Here is a 21,557-nt window from a genome sequence, read left to right on the forward strand (position 1 = left end):
GACTGAAGTTGAAACCATTTCTTTGTATTGAATCACAAAGTTTTAATATAAGATATGAAGCATATTCAGTTGCATAGCATTCATAACTAGCAAAATATGTTTTATTAAAATATACAATATAGATAAAATTATTTTCTAATTTTTAATTTTAATTTTTAAAACAAGATATGTAAGTATTGAAGTACAGACATGGTTAAAATTATTAATATGCTCCTTTTTGCAAATGTGTATTCAGATATTTGCTTATGGAGTATGTTGCAGGCTGAATTGTCCTCAAAGAGACCCAGTTTCTAATTCAGGGAACCTATGAATGTTGCATGATATGATGAAAGGGACTTGGTGATTAAGTTAAGGATTGGGGGGAGATTTTCCTGGATTATCTGGGTAAACTCTAAACGTAATCACAAGTGTCCTTATAAGGGAGAAACAGAGTGAGATTTGACTGCAGAAGAGAAGGCGATGTGATGGCTGAAGCAGAGGTTGGAGTGATGAACTTTAACGATGGAGGAAGGGGGCGCGTGCCAAGGAATGTAGGTGGGCGTTAGAAACTGAAAACAGCAAGGAAACACATTCTCCCTGGACAGCTTCCAGAAAGAATCAACCTTGCTCATATTTTTACTTTAGCCTAATTACACTGATTTCAGAATTATAATGTCTAGAACTGTTAGAGAAAAAATGCAGGTTGCTTTAAGCCACTGTTCATGGTAACTTGTTACAGCAATGTTAGAAAAATAATACTAGGTATGTAGAAAAAGAAATTTGGAAACCATTATCTCTACTCTGGTTTCTAACTTAATGAAAATGCTTTTGCTAGAGGTTACTGAATTAACCTTAGGTGTTTGATAGCATCCTGTTTTTTATTTATTGACTTATTTATTTAATCATTCATTCACTCTCTGGCTATCTGTCATTTTGCTGATTTCCATGAGTTTCTGGACCAGATCCTAGCATTCAACATTTTCATTTTTTTTTGAAAGATTACATGAATAACTTGATGGCAGAATCAAATTTAGAAACATGACTACTCAGCAAAAAAAAAGTTTTGTGTTTCAACATGAATTTCAAAGGCAAAGTTACTTTCACACAACTCATTTAGGCAGGCTTGAAAATAAAACTTAGGAAGGAGCTCTCTTTTAAAACATGTTTATAGCTAAAGGTTTAAAATAATATGGGTTAAAAAGTGGTACTAGCCTTCCAGGTACCCAGGTTGCTAATCCGAATTTGTATATGCTATGACAAAGAAATGGTTCATTTTATTGAGCATGTATCAATTCAACAGGAGCTGTTTAAAGTGGTTAGTATTACAGGTATATCATAAACTGAAGATGGTTGAGCAGTTAAATGCTTAAAGATCAGAATGTTCTTTTGAAGAGAGATGAAGGTTTTCTTGAAGTCCCTGATATATTATATTGCCTGCTTCTCACTTATCTTCATGTCCTGGTGCTCTGTCACATTTGATGGTTTCTTCAGGAAATGAGACTGGTTTAACAAAAATGCACTTCAGCAGGCTCCAGACATTTACCAGATTAATTCTTTAATCATTATGGCTATAAACATAAACTGTGGCACAATGAAATTAACATAAACTGGGATTAGCTTGGAGAAAAGAGAAGGATGGTTATTTTAATGATGGATTATACTGTTAATATTAAATCTCTTTATGAGGATCAAAACTAACAGAAACCATATGGCTCTATCATGGTATTTGCCATAAAAATATTTAGAAGTATGTAATTTTTCACCAAATAATTTGACTCCTATAAAGATCCAATAGATCTTTCAGGTTAGTAACCTACATGTGAATGAACAAGATGAGTACAAGTGTATTTTCTTTCTCATCTTTGTCCTTCATCCAATTTCTAACCGTGCCTCAACTCCAAGCTTCTACCTATATGTGAACGAACTGGGTGTATTATTCCTACAATGCAGCATTCTGAAATAATGCAGATAAATTCTGTGCAGATAGTTCTGACATTTTAATGTTTGACTCTGAATATACAATTTTTTTAAACCAGCATAAATCAAAATTTTTAGACCACCAAGTTTTTACATTATTTTAACAATCTACTCTTGAAAAATCATATCTACATTATTTGAAAACATGTTAATATTTTTAAATAATTCAATTTACAAACATTTCTTAGGGCTTATTTATAAATATTTTTTGGTGGTCCATTTGCAGTGAGATGATAAGGGTTGTCATATCACAAAAATTGGGTTTTTCTGTAATACACTTTGAACAGGATACACATGCAACAATGAAGAATATTGAACAAAATGCATAATGAGTAGCCCCTGTGGAGGACAGCAAAGGCCCAGTAGCTTATAAAGTCAGGTGGAAAGTATGCTGTAATAATATGTGTAATACAAGGCAGTTTGAGTCATCAAGGAATGCTTCACGGATGAGACATGGATTTGAGCTTGGATTGAGGGATGTAGAAATTGGACAAAGGAAAAATGTGAGAAATGAAAATGTGTTTGTGAATAGTAGAGTTATGTAATATAGCTTAATAGTAACCATTATGTCCAACCTTTATATCAAAAATTCAAGATAACAGAAAGGGAGTTTGGACTTAAATTTTTAAACAGTGGGTTTTTTTTTTGTAAATCTCTGAGAAGTCTAAAGTGATATTGAGGAAAGTCTAATTTGGTGGTAGTAAGTAGAAGAGACTAGAGATGAAGAGATGAGGGTTAGAGAGATGACATTTAGGAAAACAGAGAAGACAGGTGTGAAGATTAGGAATGTTACCAAGTAAAATAAAAACTGATTTTAGAAATGACATTGAGAAACTGAATTTAAAATTCCCTTTCATGTCAGAGTTTAAAGAGTTTCTGCTTAGTTTCCAATATCAGATGTGGATATTACAGCTTCTTCTTTAGGACATCGATGCTTTAATTAAAAATATATGTGAGTATATTAATGACACCTTACATCATTTCTTGCCTTTCTAGATACTTTTATACTTCCATTTGCAGTAGTCAGTTTCTTAAATTGTCATTCTACATCTGTTATTGTTATATGGAAAACCCAATCTTTTATAGCAGTTTTGAAATAGATTCTTCCTCTTCTACTAAAATTGGTGTCTTAAATATCTCTGGTGATATCTTACTCATCAGTGCCAAAGGCTTTGACTTCCTCACCCTGTTTGACCTACTTACTGTGTGTGTTCTCCACAGATGTATTATCTTCCTGCTCAAATTTGCTTCTCCTCCTGTGTTCCTTACGTCACTGATGGCAGTACCATCTGTGCAGTATTTCAGGTTTAAAACTATGGATCAATCTCCAGTTCCTCCTTTACCCTCGGTGTCCAGTTAGTTTTCAAACCCTTTTTTCCTTTGGCTTGAATACTCCACATCACATTTCATTTTCACCCTGGTTTGGGTTCTTGTTAGCTCTATTAACTTATTTTTTAAAGCTGTTCATTTTACTTGCCTCTTTCCTGGGATTATTATTATAAGAGACAGAGATCAGGTCACCTTGCTCCTATTTTTTATGGTCCTGGTTTGTCTGTGTGGACTTCTTGGATGACCAATAACCATGAACCAATTCACTGTGTCAGAGAGAAACGCAGCCCCAACTGGTAGAGGGAGGGGGTTTCGGTGTTGCTTGTAGAAGGAGTGGTAGGCATTTTCTAAATTTAGATCATTTCCATGACTATTGGGAAGAACCCTGCCTCTCCACCCCCACAGAGGCTAATGATTGCTTCAGAGTAAATGGAAGTGGACTGAGGAGTATTTATTTATTTCTTGAGCTGAAATCAGTGTTATCCATCTCATTTAAAATGCAAAACTTCCAGTTGAAAGAAACACCACATACAGGCAAAAAGCAAACAACATTTTGCATTGTTTGACCAGCTAGTCAAAGCAAAACCAAATAACTCTACCTCAGAAGTGTCTTCACTTAATTGTAAGATCTGTTGAAAGGCACATCAACATCATTAGTTACAGTTCTATTCAGTTTTAGCCAAAGAGTTTAACCATCCTGATGGGGAAATGATACAAACGTTTATACGTAGTTGCAGTTATTTAATGTCTTGATTATTTAAAGAAGACTTAATTTTCTTACTGATGCTATTATGAGTGTCCTTGTTTTTCTAATTCCATTTTTCAGATGTTTTTATTAGTATATAGAATAGTTGATTTTTATGTGTTGATCTATATCTTGGCAACCCTGCTACACTCATTTATTAGGACCAGTAGATTTTTGGTGGGTTACTTGGTATTCCCAATGTACCCAATCATGCCATTTGGAAATACAGTTTTGCTTCTTTTCCAATCTGGATGCCTTTCATTTCTCTCTTTCTCCTTCCCTTCCTTCCTTTGTTTTTTGATCTAATTGTACTTTTAATGATAACAGTTCTTGTCTAAAAATCTATTTTCTGTGATTGAATGTAGCTATTTCACCTCTCTTATGGTTAATGTTTATGTGATATATAATGTTCTTTTACATTCAACCTATTTGTGGTTCTTAATTTACAATGTGTCTATTATATAATACGAGCATACAGTTAGAACATATTTTTTTATCCTGACAACCGCTACATTTTGATAGTGTTTAAAGCATACATATTTTGTATGATATTGATATAATTGGGTTTGCATTTGCCATGTCGGTTTTTCATAGGCCTGCTATATTTTTTGTTCCTCCAGTTCCCCATTATTGCTTTCTTTTATGCAACATAATATGCCATTTTGAAACCTCTGTTGATTTTTTTTTTTTACCATGTAGTTTTTGAGTTACGCTCTTAATTTTTACGTACTAGGGGACTGCAATATGCATAATTTTAATTCATCTTAACATCATCATAACTTCTACTTCAGAATAATACTAATTTAATTCCAGTAATAGAAAACCTGCTCCAACATAGCTTCATTCCCTTTTTCTTTCTTTATACTCTTTGTGATATGTATGTAACCATACATCATACAAACAAGTTCCTAAACCAATAATATACTATTTTAACTATTTAACTATTTCTTTATACAGTTTTATATCTTTTAAAGATGTTAAGAAATAAAATTTTTAGAGTCTTTTATATTAATCCACAGATTTTCAGTTTCTGATATTTTTCATTTATTTCTTTAGATTTGAAGGAAGCTCCTTAAGAACTTCTTTTTGTATTTAACTCTGCTAGGAACGAATTCTCAGTCTTTATCAGAAAATGTCTATTTTGTCTTTGTCTTTTGAAAGATGAGATATGAGATTCTCGATTAAAAGATTTTTTTCTTTTGAATCTTTGACTGTCATCTCACTGCCTTCTGTCTTCCCTTTTTTCAGATGAAAAGTCAGCCATTAATCATACTGATGCTCCATTTGATGGGATGTGTATTATTTTTCTTTTACTTCTTTCAATGCTTCTATTTCCGTCTTTGTCACGCAAACAGTGTGACTGCAGTGTGTCTGGGTGTGGATATCTTTGTTTAGCCTACTTGAGGTTTGTTGTGCTACTCAGATGTGTAAGCTAATATTTTCATCACATTTTGGAAGTTTGGGGCCATTCATTATTTCTTTAAATGCATTTTTTCTAACTGCTTTTTTCTCTCCTGTTCTTCTGAGACTCACATCACACATATATTGATGCACTTGACGTTATCCCACAGGTTTCTGAGGCTCTCTACATTTTTTGTCAATGATTTTTTTTTCTGTGTACCTCAGATTGAATAATTTCTGTTAATCTAGCTCTGATTCTTCTTCAATCTGAAATCTAACCTCAGTGTATATTATTTTAGTTATTGTATTCAATACAGAATTTCCATTTGGTTTATATTTGTAATGTTTACATCCTTTTTGATAATGTCTATTTGTTGATTTGTTGTTTCCATACTTTATTTCTTTAAGCATGCTTTTCTTTAGTTCTTTAAAAATATTTATAATAGCTGTCCTGAAGTCTTTGCCTGTTAAATGCCTTTGTCAAGATACCTAGAGAATTCTGATGACTATGTTTTCCTGGGTTTTTAATTGTCTGTGTCATCATGTTTTGTTAAAACTGGACCTTTTAGATAATATAACCCTGATTTCTTTTATGTCTCTACTGAAGGTTGTTGCTGCAGGGTTTTACTTTTTCTTTGTTTAGTAAATTGCCTGGCCTGAGTCTCTGAAATGTCTCTCCTTGATGTGTGGCCAAAAACGTTAATGTTTTAAAAAACCATTCTTGCTTTTATGTTAAGACTAGCTTTCTAGGGACTTCCCTGTTGCTTCGTATCTTAGAGTTTAGGCAATGATGGTACAGAGGTGGTGCTCAGACATTTTGAGGAGAAAGTTTTTAGTCCTCTACCAGTGGATTTGTGTGTGGATAGGGAAGTGTATAAGAAGTTCAGGTCATTTTCAAGTTTACCCAAGATTTACTTCCTGCTGGTGTCTTTTCTTAGGTGTCTTTCTTGTACCTGTGCAACTTTAGTCAAAAATATACTGAATTAGAGCTGGTAGCGGGTCACCAGCTGTGTGCTACCAGATCTGTTGGACCTCCTTGGGATGTGTCACTTTCATAGATGGTGCAGTGTTCATTGACATCTGCTCGAAATCAAGTGAGGCCCCTTTGACAAGGTGGCACAGCTGCTGCTTTTCACAGCTAGCCATGCTGTGCCGTGGTAGAACCTCCACGTTAGCTGCGCTGTGGGGAGATGGGAGTAGCCCCAGGGAGGAACACCACAGATGTACTGTTCTTACCCAGATTTCATCAGTTTTTCAGCATAAAAGTTTCTTATATTTTTATATGCCTTTGGTTAATTCCCACAACTCTGAAAATCTTATTTTTGTCAATTTTATCCAGCTGGCTTTTTAGGGAGAAGATTTGCCAACCTTCTCACTTGATCATGGGGGGAGGTGCGTATAATTTCTTTAAAAAAATGCAATGCAGCTTATAAATGTTTTTATCTATCCTGAATTGATCCTTCAACATAAAAAAGTGTTACATCATGGCTGTATCTTATCAGGTACCCAGCTGCTAGAGTTATCTTCCAAAAATATTCTTTGATTTGTTTCTACCACCTATAGACTCTTTCAGAGCCAAATTATAGGTTGAGATGAAATTTTTGGTTACTGTTTTTTTGTGTTCCATTAACTTCAGCTACAAGTTTATAGTCTATAAGACTTAATAGGGCCCTGGAGTACCTCCTGATCACCTGCTGTTAAGTCAGAGTCACATCTAACAAATACAGCTCTAGTTTCAATTCCATAGAACATTCCTGGGCCTCATATCCTAAGATATATACCCTGACCTAGTTGTTTAATGACACCATATATAACTCTATCATCAAGATTCTTCAACCAGAAAATATATCTCCTATGGAAATGGTGACTCATCTGCAGTCAGCAAAGGAAAGCCCTCTACATCCAAATACATCTACAACACATCCATCCAGAAAGGATCACAATATTATTGCCTTCTGGCACTTTTGCTCCTGCTAGTACCTTCCCAGAGGAGCTCATATGAGGCTACAAGCTTCTAAAATGGCCTTTCAGCCAAAGTCATCGAGTGGAGGGTATTCATGACTCCATTCTCTCTCTCTCTGTGCGTGTGCTTTTTTTAGAGTAGGCTCTCTGTCACTTTAGGTTTATTTTATCATCACAAATTTTGCCACTAATGGAAAGGGAAATAAAAAGAAAATAACTGGGAGGCAGGCTGATATGACCTTGAGGGAGACAGTATGGTATGAATTTTAGGCTAAGCAGATAGGGCTTTTAATAGTTTCTAGCTTAAGGTATGTCATTCAGTGTTCTGATTCACTAGTTACTCATTTCTAAAATGGGGATAATAATACTTATTTCATGATGAGAATTATGACCTAACACAAAGAGGACCCTTAAAAAGTGATATAGCTATTATTAATTGCATAATTGTCTCTACATTTTTTATATTCTTGAAACTGCATAGAAATTTCATGCTAGTATAATTCCTGGCAAGAATTCCAAGATGCTGAATGTCTCAGTCTGAGTCTGCTTGGAGTTTCTCGTTTTTATTATACTTCATTATTTTTTAAATAACAGATTTCTTAACTTGGAACCCAACTTCCCAGAACATCATTCCCATATACTCGTATGACTAGAATTTATGTGTTTTAAACAGAACCTAGGAAAGTGAGCCAAGGATGTTGGTAGAGGATCACCAGCTTCCTTGTCATTGAGTGATAACAGGCCAGTACACCGAAGCAGTGGGAGTTGCAGCAGAGAAAGAGCTTCATAATAGAATGACACCCAAATGAGAAGGTGGGAGGGAACCTCAAATCCTCTTTTTGGAGGAATACGGGATTAGGATTTTTAAGGGAATTTTGGTAGGTAGAGGGCTGAGGAGCTGGGGGCTGCTGATTAGTTAGGGCATGGCGATGAAGTCATAAACTGTATTTTTATGTTAAGTTCTTTAGAGGGGGTCTTCAGCCTGGCTGGTATCAGTGGAATAATACAGGATCTGGAAAGTATCTCAACATGGAAAACATGTGGCTTCTTAATGTTAAGGGTGTTATCTGCAGAAATAACAACAGGGGGTACCTGATTTTTAAGCAGGAAGTACCTATGAGGAAGTGGGCCACAGAGCAAGCTGGTTAATGCTTAGCCTTGCCTCCACTCAAAGGGTATGCTTTTATTGAAAACCTAGCAATTTAATTTTATTAATTTTAGAAGGACAGTTTCAATGTTACTGAGTTGATTTCAGCTTGATCTGTTCAAAATGAGTAATTAATTTAGCTCTTGTCATTTCAAATCAATTTAGATGAAATTAATCCAACTCATTTTCACAGAATGAGACACCTGCAAACAGTGAGATGGTTGGTATTTGTATGATTATGCCTGAATGAATCTGCACTGTTACATAATTAATTAAATTTGAAGACATCATCTTATCACCTACACAACTTTAATTGTGGAAGCCGTACTTTCTGTCTTCACCATTTTCTTCTCCTTTTGACTTTTCGTGAAACTCTAGATAAGTCAGAATCTGTTGGTTGCCCTCATCTATATGTTTGTGTGAATTCTTTTTCCTTCTTCAAGGAGAATATGAGACAGGGGACTATGGGTACTGTGGCAAAGGTCATATTGCAGACAATTAAGTTGACCTGGTTACTGTAAAAAAAATTTTGTCCCAGATACTATTTCAGGCAAGAAACCTGTGAATGGATTCCACAAAATATACCTCACAGAACTGCCTAGAGACAACACTGTTGCTCATCAGAAATTTTCACTGAAGGCTCTAACAAGTGTGTTCAGTCTATGGTTCACTGAGATCCTGCAGACCACAAAGCTGAGAAATTACTGCAAATAACAAGTATTTGTAACGAATACTTAGGCCATACATTATTTTTGTCTTAGTTATTGCTGATCCCTATTATTATAAATAGGCTAACATGGAGGATTCCAGATGCTTCCTACATATGTAACAAACACGTGCATGTGTGCATGTGTGTGTATATATAGTGTTAATTTTTTAAAAATAAGCAAACCTCTTTTGAGTAAATTGTGAAAATTTGCTCCAGAGTAATTTGTGGCTACAGAAACTGCAACAGTGGTTCAAATATTTCCATTTATTTATTTGTCTGTGGTGTTTTATTCATCCATTTATTCAGAGATCTCTCAACTCTCTGAATTTAGTAGTAAGACTCCATAACTTTTCAAATAGTAGATTTCTCAACCTAGAATTCCACTTTTCAAAACATAGTTCTGATATACTTGATCGGTATACTTGTTTTTCAGAGACTTGGTAATGTGGAGCTTTTATTGAGATTATGACTGATATTTTTAATCATGAGTAATAGGATAGAAACCAGTCTGCCTGAAATGAATTTGAATTAGCAATGCTGAGAGGCAAGAGCCTACATCTGATGACCCGTTAGGTTGCATATTATGACTTTCAAGATACTTACATATTATCTTGAGGCTCAATTCATAGCAGTAGAAGTCTCTTTTCTGCTTTCTCTTTGAGTGTTTTGCTGCAAACTTCCATGTAATTGTGTGCTCTTGGACGATGGCTTTCTCTCAAGATGCGTGTGAACTGATTTGACCTGAGTCAACATTCTTGTTAAAGTATTAGAATTACAGAGGTATTGGCTGGGCGCGGTGGCTCAATCCTGTAATCCCAGCACTTTGGCAGGCCGAGGTGGGTGGATCACAAGGTCGAGAGATCGAGACCAACCTGGTCAACATGGTGAAACCCCGTCTCTACTAAAAGTACAAAAAAAATTAGCTGGGCATGGTGGCGCGTGCCTATAATCCCAGCTACTCAGGAGGCTGAGGCAGGAGAATTGCCTGAACCCAGGAGGCGGAGGTTGCGGTGAGCCGAGATCGCGACATTGCACTCCAGCCTGGGTAACAAGAGCGAAACTCCATCTCAAAAAAAAAAAAAAAAAAAAAAAAAAGAATTACAGAGGTATTATGGAATGGTTCGTCAAGTTTGCACTGACACATCTGAATTTTAAAATAATTGTAAAAATCAGATGAATCGACCCATCTACTTAATATTAGATTTAAAACATGTTGTATTATGAAAATTGTTATGTCAAGGAGCAAAATGAACACTGAGGAAACTGTATGGAATGCTACCAATCCACTAGGGATTTTCATAATTAACTGCTAAGTTGGCACAGCTGTGGCTCTTTGTAGTGGCACTGTACTGCTAATTACCACTCATTTAAACCTGTTAGTATACCCCCTCCCACCTGGACCTTACTGTTGTCGAGAATGCCAAGGGAATGACTTGAGTTTTTCTGAAGATTCAAAGGATTTAAGACGGTAAAACCCAGAGACATCAGCTTGGTTAGGATCACATTTAGCCTTGTCTTTCAAAAAGCTGGCCTGAAAGAACTAGTTAACACAGGAAAAATCTTTCTTTCTCAGAGGCAATCATGTTAACCTCTGGTGCAAAATGGGGTAAGGGAGAAAGAACATGACAAGAAAAACTACCCAGAACTATGAACAGCCCAAAATGTGAAGCTCTGGAAATAACATTTCCAGACTGGGAATATGGTGAAATGTTACGATTGGGGTTTTGAAGCAACATGAAGAGGAAAAAGCGAACTAAGATTCTTAGATCTTGCCTGGTGCTTCCTTTCCACAGTATTTCCTACAAGTCAATGGGATATAACACCATGTGGTTTTTTTTTTTTTTTGTCACCGGAGAATATATAAACATTTTAAAGGATATTATTCCCCATCTTGTAAGTGACATTTTGCCTAGTTCATGTCTCTAGTTGGTAAATTAAAACCACCACCACCACTTTATCTTTTGGAGGAGATAGAGTTTGAAATCTCCATCGTTCGGGGAGAAGTCAACCCTCAGCAGTGACGGTGCCTTCCCGAAGGCCTCACAGCAGATGGGTGCCTGAGCAAAAACAAACCTGCCTCAACTCCAGACCATCTGCTCAGTTTTAAAGTATACTGTTTTCACATCTCTTGGTGGAAGAACAGCTTTTCTCTTAATTTATATCTCTCTGATTCTAAGCTCTCAATCTGATTTAGGGTTTTCTTAAATTAGGCAGACAAAATTATAACTTATTGGCATCGTCCAGATTATCATGCATTGATTTTCTTCTTTCGGCATCTTTGAAGTAGGATGTAAATTTTTTTTTTTTTTTTCACTTCATAGGTAGGGAAGCTCAGCCTGACCCCGCTGAGGTATCTTGGCTAATTATCCATCGGCTCTGAATTTGGTGTTCCTGGTGCAGTGACTTGCCCTTTTCTGTGCTGTCAAACTATCAACATTTACTGCATCGTTAGTTTGCAAAATACATTTTGAGATATCTGTGTTATGCCAAAGGTCACTTGGAGCCCAATTGAAAGGCAGTGTGAAGAGCGTCATTAACTTGTTTGCTTCTGTGCTAGAAACCTAGGGTAAATAAAGTAGCCAAACCAAACGTGCAACTGTTTAATTTTTCCAGAAACAGGTGAAATTGCAGTTTGAGGTTAGTTTATCAAACCCTGAACTTTTTTTTTTTTGTAGATCATTGTATTAGAGCTGCTGCTGGTGCTGGTCGTGAGGTGGATTGGGATACAAGCTGGGTAACGGTATTGTGTGGCAGAGTGCTTAGATTTATCTTCAGCAGGAATATGGTGCATCTAGATTCTGTAGTGGTCATGCTGATGAAGCAGATATATCTTTACTGGCAGACACTGATCAAGACTTATCAGCAATTTTAAAAACTATAACTTATACAGAGTGAACCCACTAATGGAAAAAGCTAATCTATGTATTTCCACATGATACAAATGCCTCTACTGCTGTGGATACGTAGCATATGTGTACATGTAAATGCATAGAAGAACGTGGAAATGCAGTATAAAGCTAAAGGAAGGGAAAGTGAGTATAATTAAATTTGGAAAGATAATTTTCTGTTTTTCGGTGTTGTTTGATCTTCCTACAAGGAGCTGTTTTTCTGTGTGATTTTATGTGTGATTTAAAAATATGAAATAGTTTGCAGAGATGGGGACCTTCATGCTGAGGGAGAAGAAAAATACAAGCAAAGGCATCAGGATGTGAAACAGAAGAGTTTACTAGTATGCAGTTTTTACACAGTAATAATAAGAAGGATGGTGGCTTAATGTGGCTTATAGAGTCCTAAATTATTAGTTGTTATTCAGTTAAGGTAATGACATGTTTCAATAGGTTTTTAAGTGGGTTAGGCAGATACGTATCTGGAAGCCAAATAGTTTGATGGATACTTTAGTTGGAAACCTAATTGATTTTACATAGCCTCCCCAGAGCCAGCAAAGCCAGATGCTGCTTTGTGGTTATTCTTGAGATTTTCTTTTCTCTCTGAGAGAATATGATGTTTGCCAGGCAGGGGAGGATGGTGATCCGTTGAAAAAGAGACAGAGAGAGAGAGAGAGAGAGAGAGAGAGAGAGAGAGGAGGGAGAGAGGAGAGAGAGCAAAAGAGAGTGAATGAGCACACTTAGCCATGCTGCCAGCTTAAAGTCTGTTACCTTTCCCAAAGTATACACATCCTGATGAAATTGGTGTTGTCTCCATGTAAAAAGCATGATTAACCTCCTGCCAGCTTGCGCTGGGCACTATTCTGGGTAGAATAGATAGACAGAGACGTTTAGACAGACCAAATCTCTTTCTGTGATTTAATTTTGCATTACAAGTAAGTGTCGAATGTGATGTGTAAGAGGCAGGTAGGTATACATTAACTGCAGTTTTTGGTTTTGTGTTCTGATGTGATCTGGATATGTCAAAGCGCTTACAGTGCAGAGCATGCTGTATGAAAGTTCTCATCATTTGGTAGTGCACTCATGGTAAGGGTGAGGGAAAGTCTTACGTATTGAAGTTCTAAAAATGAACTTTCTCAATAATAAGACAAGCAAAAACACATTTAGACTAAGGAAAAGATGATAATTTGCAAATGCTTGCAAATGGGAGCCTCTACTCTACATGTTTGTAGAATGTTTTACCTTATCTGCCGTTCCTGGTGTTAGGAATCATTTTGGTTTGGGGCCATTTATCAAAGCTGATATTTGATGCATGAATGAGGCCCTTTATTTTCCAGTGATGCTGCTTTATTTTTGGGAAGTTGGAACAAAGGCTCAACATGCTAGCATGGGTATAACTTACAAGTTTCAGTGTTCTTTGAAGACATACACATCTAAATGAAGAAATACTTCATTTGTTGCTTTAAAAGGTACCAAATTATGCTGATGATTCTGTTACCTAAAATAACTAGATCATTTTTCTTTAGAGCAGAACAGACAACACTACAGAGTTCTGATGTGTACTGTTTTAAGTTTTCCTGAAAGGTAAACACTATATATATATTTTTTAATGTCTCAGCTTTTCTATTACATTTGTGTGTGTAGGGGTAGCTGGGTACAAAGAGAAAGAGGAGGCACGGTGAAGATGACTCAGAACAAATTGGGTGGCATGTGTAAGAGACAGAGAATTGCCTTTGAAGATTGTTGGCGTGTTTATTTATGCTAACACCCACTATTTGGAAAAATATCTATAGGAGGCTCGTTGCTCTGTGGAAAAATAAAATTCATTTGACAGTATTAATTCATTTGAAACCCATGTGATTTTCAAGGATCTTTAAAATAATATGAAGTATTGTAGCAGTCCTTACTTTAACATTTTGCTCTAAGTGAGGCATGAAACAGTTGAAATGCACCCAGAATATAAACTTTTAAATATTACCGGAAACTGTCTTTTCTTAACAATACTGGAAGATTTTGGATGTTATGAACAGGTGCATAGTTATAGATCTGTGTTTTTAAACACTATTTGTACAAAGTAGATTCCATGCAAGAACTGATTTTAAGAAATGAGTGGTGCTTCATAATTTTCAGAAATGGAGAGGAATTACAGTATGCAAAATTAATGATAATAGCTCACTTATTTTAAGTTCTTTTTATATTCTTGATACTGTGATAAGCTCTCTACATCTCATTTATTCATAACAACCCTATGAAAAAGGTATAATTATTATCCATTTTCTTTAGGGAAGGAAACCAAGGATTATAAAAGTTAACAGCTGATAAGTAATGAGGCCAGTGTTTTTTCTTAGGTGGTCCGCATACAGGATCCATGCTCTTAACTGTTAGGATATGCTGATTCGAAAGCAATTAATGGGTATTTTTCTGAAATCATCAGTCTAACAGCATGCTGAAAACAGCTCTTACAAACTGCCAAGAGTTGATTGTGAGATATTTTGGATTTTTTTAAGCCGGTTTGTAAACGTTGATACTTTGAAATCAGCAGTGATTGGAGTATTTACACCACAGGAATGGGCAAATGCTACAAATCAAGGGATTTTTTTTCGAGTCAGTTCACCAGCACACTGTTTAATAACATAGTGCTCTGTCAGCATTGCCAAAGTATAAACCCTCACATTTTCAATGGATGCAAGTGAAATAAAACCTTACATTAACAGATTTTCTTTTTACATAAGCATTTGTCTTGATCTCAGGAGACTATAATTAGTATGATTAGAACTTTAAAAATTAAATTTAAGAGCATGAATTCCTAAATTTCATAGTAGAAGATAGTTATTTTCCTAGCCCTCGAACTTTTATATGAGGATTCTAGAAAGAAAGCCCTTTTCTGGCCAGCTGCAGAGTGTCAAAGCAGTTAGCTGTGCCAGCTTTGAGAGGACTCTTGGCTGGCTGAAACTGTTGGTGCAGGAATGGAAATTGATTGAGTTGGGTGAACAGGAGCCCGTGATAGGAGGATGGCAGAAACCAGAAGGGAAATTTTATTTTAAAAAACAACAACAGAACAAAACATGGGAACCAGGGGGATCTGTGGGGTGTGTGTAAACTTTGTGGCCTTATTGTGAACATCATTTATCCATAAAATAATTTTAGCTTTAATTTTGGAACCCCATTACTTAATTCTTCCTTGCAACCATAAAGCATCATTTTGTGCTGCTGATGAAAAATCATTCCAATTGTAGTGGTTCAATTTAATAAAAACTTAAAACAATGTAAATTGTAATTTTGATGCATTGCATCAGCTCATCAAATTTATCCTCCTAATGTTCTTTTTATGAGAAAGGCATAACCTGCTTACATGTTGTGATTAATGTATTTGTAATATTTTTCTGTTGTGAAGATCCTCCTTTGAACACTTGCTTGGACCTTTGAACATTTGCTTGGACCTGGTTGGACTGCATACTGGTCCATGCTTATCTAAGCAAAAGCATACAGGATCCATAACTTACCGTTCTAATTCACCAATTAGTTATTTTTTGTTATTTGTCTTTATTGGAAAACATTTCCATAAATTGAAACAAAAGAAAGAAATGCACTCATAATTTAACCACACAAATGGAATTATCTTCCTTTTTTGATTTGATTTTATTCTTCTTATTATTCTAGTGCTCAGTACGCATATTTGTTGGTGGCATTGATAATTAATTTTTTTTTTTCATTTAGGTAGGTTATAGGCCCAAATGATGTTGAGATCTTTGAAGATTTTGCTTCCTTTTTATGTAAAATTACAGTCACATTACAAAAATAGGGAAAAAACTTAACATGAAAATGGACTTCACCACCTGGGCTGTCAAAGGCACTGTATTTTTTTTATTATATGTTAAGTTCTGGGGTATACATGTAGAACGTGCAGGTTTGTTACATAGGTATACACGTGCCATGATGGTTTGCTGCATCTGCCACCCCATCATCTACATAGCATTAGGAGAAATACCTAATGTAGATGACCAGGTGATCTTGCTCTGTCCCTTACATTTGTGTACAGTTGTGTGACCATGGCTCACTGCAGCCTCAAACTCCTGGGGCTGAGTGTTCCTCCTGCCTCAGCCCTTGCAATTGTTGGGGCTACAGCCATGTGCCTTTTTTAAATTAAAAAAAAATTAAAATTTATATAGATTGATATTTAGGAAGTTCAAGTACAGCTCTTCTATGTGCACATATTGTGTTGTGGTAAAGTCTGGGCTTTTAGTGCACCCATCACCTGAGTCGTGAACAGCCAGTCAACTCTTATTCTGGTTCCTTCACCTTCTGAGTTGAGATTTTTGAGAATTTGCCGTGTATTGGTTGAGATAGAAGTTTAAGAGAAAGAGAAGAGAAAACAAATGGAGGATGAAACAAATAAAGCAATATACATACACACAGAAGAGTTGCCAAATGACCATACTCCAAGTTAGAGGCAAAATACAGCATCCACCTTGAATAAAACGAAGTAATTGCCATGTTTGTGGCTAAGGAGAAACCTGTGTCTGTGAATATTTTATACGATTTCAATTTTATATTTGCTTAACTCTGATGTTAATTTGAGATGTGTTATTTTTCTGTCCTCTATTTTTTATTTAAATTTTTTTTTTTTTTTTTTTTTTTTTTTTTTTTTTTTTAATCAGCAGACTGAAAGGTAAGTTAGAAATGAAGGCATGAGAGTCAGAGAAATCTGGATTTTAATCATTAGCGTGGAAATTTTATAACTCTGCGACTTTGGAAAAGGAACCTAACTTCTGGTTCGCCTGTTCACACAAGTGATAGTAATAAACTTTACTACAGACGACCACAGGAGTTCTAGATAAAGCTCCCAAGACAATGCATAGCAGAGTAAGCACTCAATAAGTGGCAGCTGTTGCTGTCCGTGGTGGTCGAAATGTATTAAATGTGAGGCGTAATGGCAGTGTTTCTTGATGATTGGGGAACGTGCGGAGGTAAGTTGACAAATACTCTACAAAGGAAACTGGAGCCTCCTAAGGTAAGTGGGGTCAGGATGCTTGATGAAGATGACGCTGCTGATGGCGCTTCCTCTTTCTGTGCAGAATGTACCCCCAGACCTCTCCATCTGCACATTCGTGCTGGAGCAGTCCCTCTCTGTCCGGGCCCTGCAGGAGATGTTGGCTAACACCGTGGAGAAATCAGAAGGGGCAAGTACTGGATTTATGTCAACTTGTAGCATTTTAATGAACTCACCTACTATAGGAACAATTCCTTTCACAGGTGTCAGAGATTTTCTTTTTGCTGAAATAAGTCAATGCCTTTCCGTTGGAATTTCCTTATCTTTGACTTTCTGCTTTATCCAGCATATTTGTGGTGTCTTGAAAACTTAAAAAAAAAATCCAACCTTGATGTGATCTGTGTCACTGGACCTCGTGCTTATGTCTGTGGTTTAAAATAGACCATTCTTTGAGCATTTCTGTGTCTCCTTACATTTTCAGAGCTGTTACTGTTATTTTAACTCACAGCTTTATGCATGGCTATTTGTCATTAACCTTTATTTTATTGTCAAATGCCTCTCGCTAGGTGACTGTTCTGAGCCTTTTCCATGGCAAGTAAAATTTCATGACACTGTTATATATTTCAAGTAACCAAATTTTGGTGATAATGGCTTTAGTCAATTGTAATTTTGCAAACAGCTAATCATTTTCTTCTGAAAACTGAAATTGTCATGTGGTCTAATGCAGGTATTTTTCTTTTAAAGCCTGTTGGGTTTTTTTATTTTCAATGAGACTTGCTATGACTGACATCTGAGCTGTTTTAACCAATTTATTAAAGTTTAGAATTCAGCAGGAAGATTAATGGTCATATTTTCATTTTGAGGTTTTTAATTTTTATTTTTTTAGTACTGTAATTACTGGTTTAATATATTATTTCCATAAATAAAACTGAAAATTTTATTTTGCCATTATTGATCTACATGTTGCTGTTGTTATTATTACTCTGGTCTGTATAAGACATTAAAAAATGATAATACATAAGTGAGTATTGATAGAAATGAGTGATCAGTCATAACATTTAAATCAGCCTTGGAGTTTTTTAAAATTTTAGTGTCATGCAGCTTAGGACTTTACTTGACTTGTGGATTAATTCTAAATTAATTTAAATTTTAGCAGCATACTATTAAGTAGGGAAAGGAAACTTCAGTGATTTTTATTTGATGTTAGACTAAAAGCTTATTATACAAAAAGCTTCAAATATATTGTATTTTAGTTTTTCAGGTTCATTTTTATTTACAACAAAGTTTGAAATTATTAAGATATATAAAGTTTCTTTTAAAAATTTCTGTTCTTTTATGTAAACCTTTTTGGGTACACTTAAACTGTGAAAAGTAAAGGAATTCTCAATTTAGTTTCATTTCCACCTGAAATAACCCCTCCTGATTTTGAAACATCCCTGAGTCACATCAACTTTGATATGCAAATCTGCCTTTATAAAGAAAGATCATTTTTATTTGGCATTAACATTTAGAAAAATGCATCTTACCATTTCATCTCTCTTCATAGATAACAGCTTAGAACTAAATTGCCATAAATTTAATTTTTATATTTCTATGCTGCCCTTTTTAAATTTAGCAACGTTGAGAAAATCTTTTTTTTTTTTTTCCCCCCCCACAGAAGATCTTTTATCTTCCTCAAATCATGAAGTTGGGCTAGGCAAACTCTAAAGTTCCTCAGAATATAGGAAGTAATTTGAAATACTGTTTTTTGATTTATGTTTTTTTTTTTTTTTTTTGAGATGGGGTCTTGCTAATTACCCAGGCTGATGGTGAGATCCTGAGCTCAAGCAGTCCTCCCGCCTCAGTCTCTGGAATAGCTAGGATGACAGGGGCATGCCACTGTACTCAGCTTCTAGGATTTATATTTTTAAGACGCTTATAAGTTAGAATTTCTGGATCTCCTTAAATATTTTTATTCAGCTGAATTTAGTTTTGAATTGTTCACTCTCTAGAATGTCTCTATCACAGATAAAGTAGTAATTTATGTGATATGTTGAATACTATTTTATAAAGCCCAGTATGGTTACTGTAAGACATTAATTTGAGAGGTATAATTTGGGAAAAATCTGCTACAAGGCAGAAATACATTTCATGAAGCTGAAACCTATTTCTGCTTATTAGTAACTTTTAGAAAGAAACCAATGTCAGATAGTTCACCAGGATACTGTATATTACGGAAAAATGAAAGATTCTCATACTGCTGAGTATGTTTGATTATATAGAGGCAGGAATGATATTCATTCCTAGCTTGCTATAGGTGAGGCCAGTTAATTAGCATGGCCGCAGCCACAGCATTGGAGGAAGGGTTCTGGAAGTCTCTATTATATTTATGGATTTGGAGACACCCTGAGCAATGGCGGGTGTCCTGGAGGACCTCTGGGGTGGTTAGAGTTAGGAAGCACTGTGGGGACTTGGGGAAGCGACAGTTTACCAAGAAGGATAGATGTTTTCTACTTAACCATTTTATTCAAAAGAGTGCACACCAGCTAAATATCATGTCTGATGATATGTGATCCATGAATGATATGTGATCCACGGATGCTGCTGGCAGTTATAGGAACCAAGTCTTCTGGACTTCAAATGTCTTGTCTGTCTTTCTTTTTTTGAGATGAATCTCTCAGGCTGGAGTGCAATGGCGCGATCTCGGCTCACTGCAACCTCCGCCTTCTGGGTTCAAGCCATTCTCCTGCCTCAGCCTCCCAGGTAGCTGGGATTACAGGCATATGTCACCATTCCCGAATAATTTTTGTATTTTTAGCAGAGACGGGGTTTCACTATCTTGCGCAGGCTGGTCTCAAACTCCTGACCTTGTGATCTGCCTGCCTTGGCTCCCAAAATGCTGGGATTACAGGCATGAGCCGCCGCACCTGGCCCAAATACAGTTTTTTTTCCAGTGCTTTATAATGTCTCCTTTACACTCATTATGGAACTCTAATGGGGAACCCTTTTATCAATCAAATTACTGTCTCTAGGTTAATAAATCATATGCCGTTTGCTTAAACAAAGAGACACTTTTTCTAGGATGAAGTGTGTCAGCAAGGTAATGTGAATTTTCATGAAATCATTTCTTTGCTTTCAGTTTAACAGTGAATCAAAATGAACCTTGTGTTCCCTGATTCCCAACTCCTTCATAATCAACTTTCTTTACAAAGCCTTGTTCTTTTTTAATTTAATAATTCTTTTAAAATTCCTTATGTGATTGAGTAAATTAAATAATAGTGATACTATTTCATGTCCAAAGTGCTATCATATGCACATAGCAATACAAACACACTTGGTGATGATAAGGGAAAAAATTTTCATTTAAAACCATGCCTTTGTTTTTGTGGTTAAGGACCATTTTGCTAGTATTCTAAGGTCATGAATAAATACATGGTTTTCACAAAATGGTTAAGGAAACTTAGCAAAAACTCCCAACATCATTTGTGACGAAGTAACTCATGAAAATTATGATAACAGAAGAAGAGATGGGTAAGGTGACATGGGAGAAAACATTACCTCATTTATGAAGTTTGCATTCCCTAAAAAGGTGCTTATCGAGATTATTTAGTAAAATAACTCAGATTTTTGTGGCACCAAAATCATTCTGAAGGATTTCATCTAAGTGGATTTTCTAAAATGTCTGTTTAATTAAAATATATATAGAGAGAGACCTAGATCCAATATCTATATAATTACATTGAATATCATTTAGCTTTTATTCTTATTAAAATCATGGCAGTAGGAAACAGGCCAAGCCCTGTTGATCTCAGTAGCTGCCCATGCAACCTTTCAGATCCTGAGGATGGAGACAGTAGGCAGACACAAGAGGGAGAAGGTGTCTGTTGAACAGCACCCATCTCTGGCCCAGTCATCTCTGGGCGTCTGCATGTGCACGTTCCTGCCTCTGCTGCCCTTTCTGTTTCTCCCCTGGGTTTTATGTGGTTCTGGATAACTTGTCACTTCCACATCTACCTCTGTTATTTCTCTTCTTGCTCTCCAGATCTATTTTGCGTCTGGATGATACAGCACAGGGTTACGATGGGGGCTTTGCTGTCTTAGAGAACTGTTTGAGAATACCAGTTCTGCTGTAGGTTAGCTTTGTGGCTTGGGGAAAGATAACGTTATCATCGAGTCTTGGTGATTATTAAATGATAGTGCCTATTATTATTGTTTTACTTACTCTTTTTTGTATACTTTTAAACTCCCTGGGTTGGACTGTTACTAATTCCTGACTGCCTTTTCTCTGGCCTTGACGGTTTTCTTCCTTCTCCGGGACATAGCCAGTCCAATTCCTACTTCCTCTCCTCGACCCCGGTATCCTAGCCAATTCTGGCACATATAGTTTGCCAATTTAATGAGGTCATGACGGTGTTAGATTCCAGAGGTGATGATAGCTTTTGCTTATTTCTATG

The 21,557-nt window shown here is 36.0% G+C and overlaps 1 protein-coding gene across 15 annotated transcripts in view; it reads left to right on the forward strand.

Annotated features, from left to right (window-relative positions):
- RYR2 (ryanodine receptor 2) overlaps positions 1-21,557 on the forward strand; it is a 753,432-nt gene that overhangs the window by 264,435 nt on the left and 467,440 nt on the right. For all 15 annotated transcript variants that reach the window (XM_074385363.1, XM_074385370.1, XM_074385367.1 and 12 more), the window contains one exon: positions 17,210-17,318. In XM_074385363.1, coding sequence (XP_074241464.1) covers positions 17,210-17,318 — 109 coding nt within the window. The remainder of the gene's footprint in view (positions 1-17,209; positions 17,319-21,557) is intronic.

The sequence above is a fragment of the Saimiri boliviensis genome, chromosome 14 (assembly GCF_048565385.1).
Source record: "Saimiri boliviensis isolate mSaiBol1 chromosome 14, mSaiBol1.pri, whole genome shotgun sequence".
Taxonomy (NCBI): Eukaryota; Metazoa; Chordata; class Mammalia; order Primates; family Cebidae; genus Saimiri; species Saimiri boliviensis.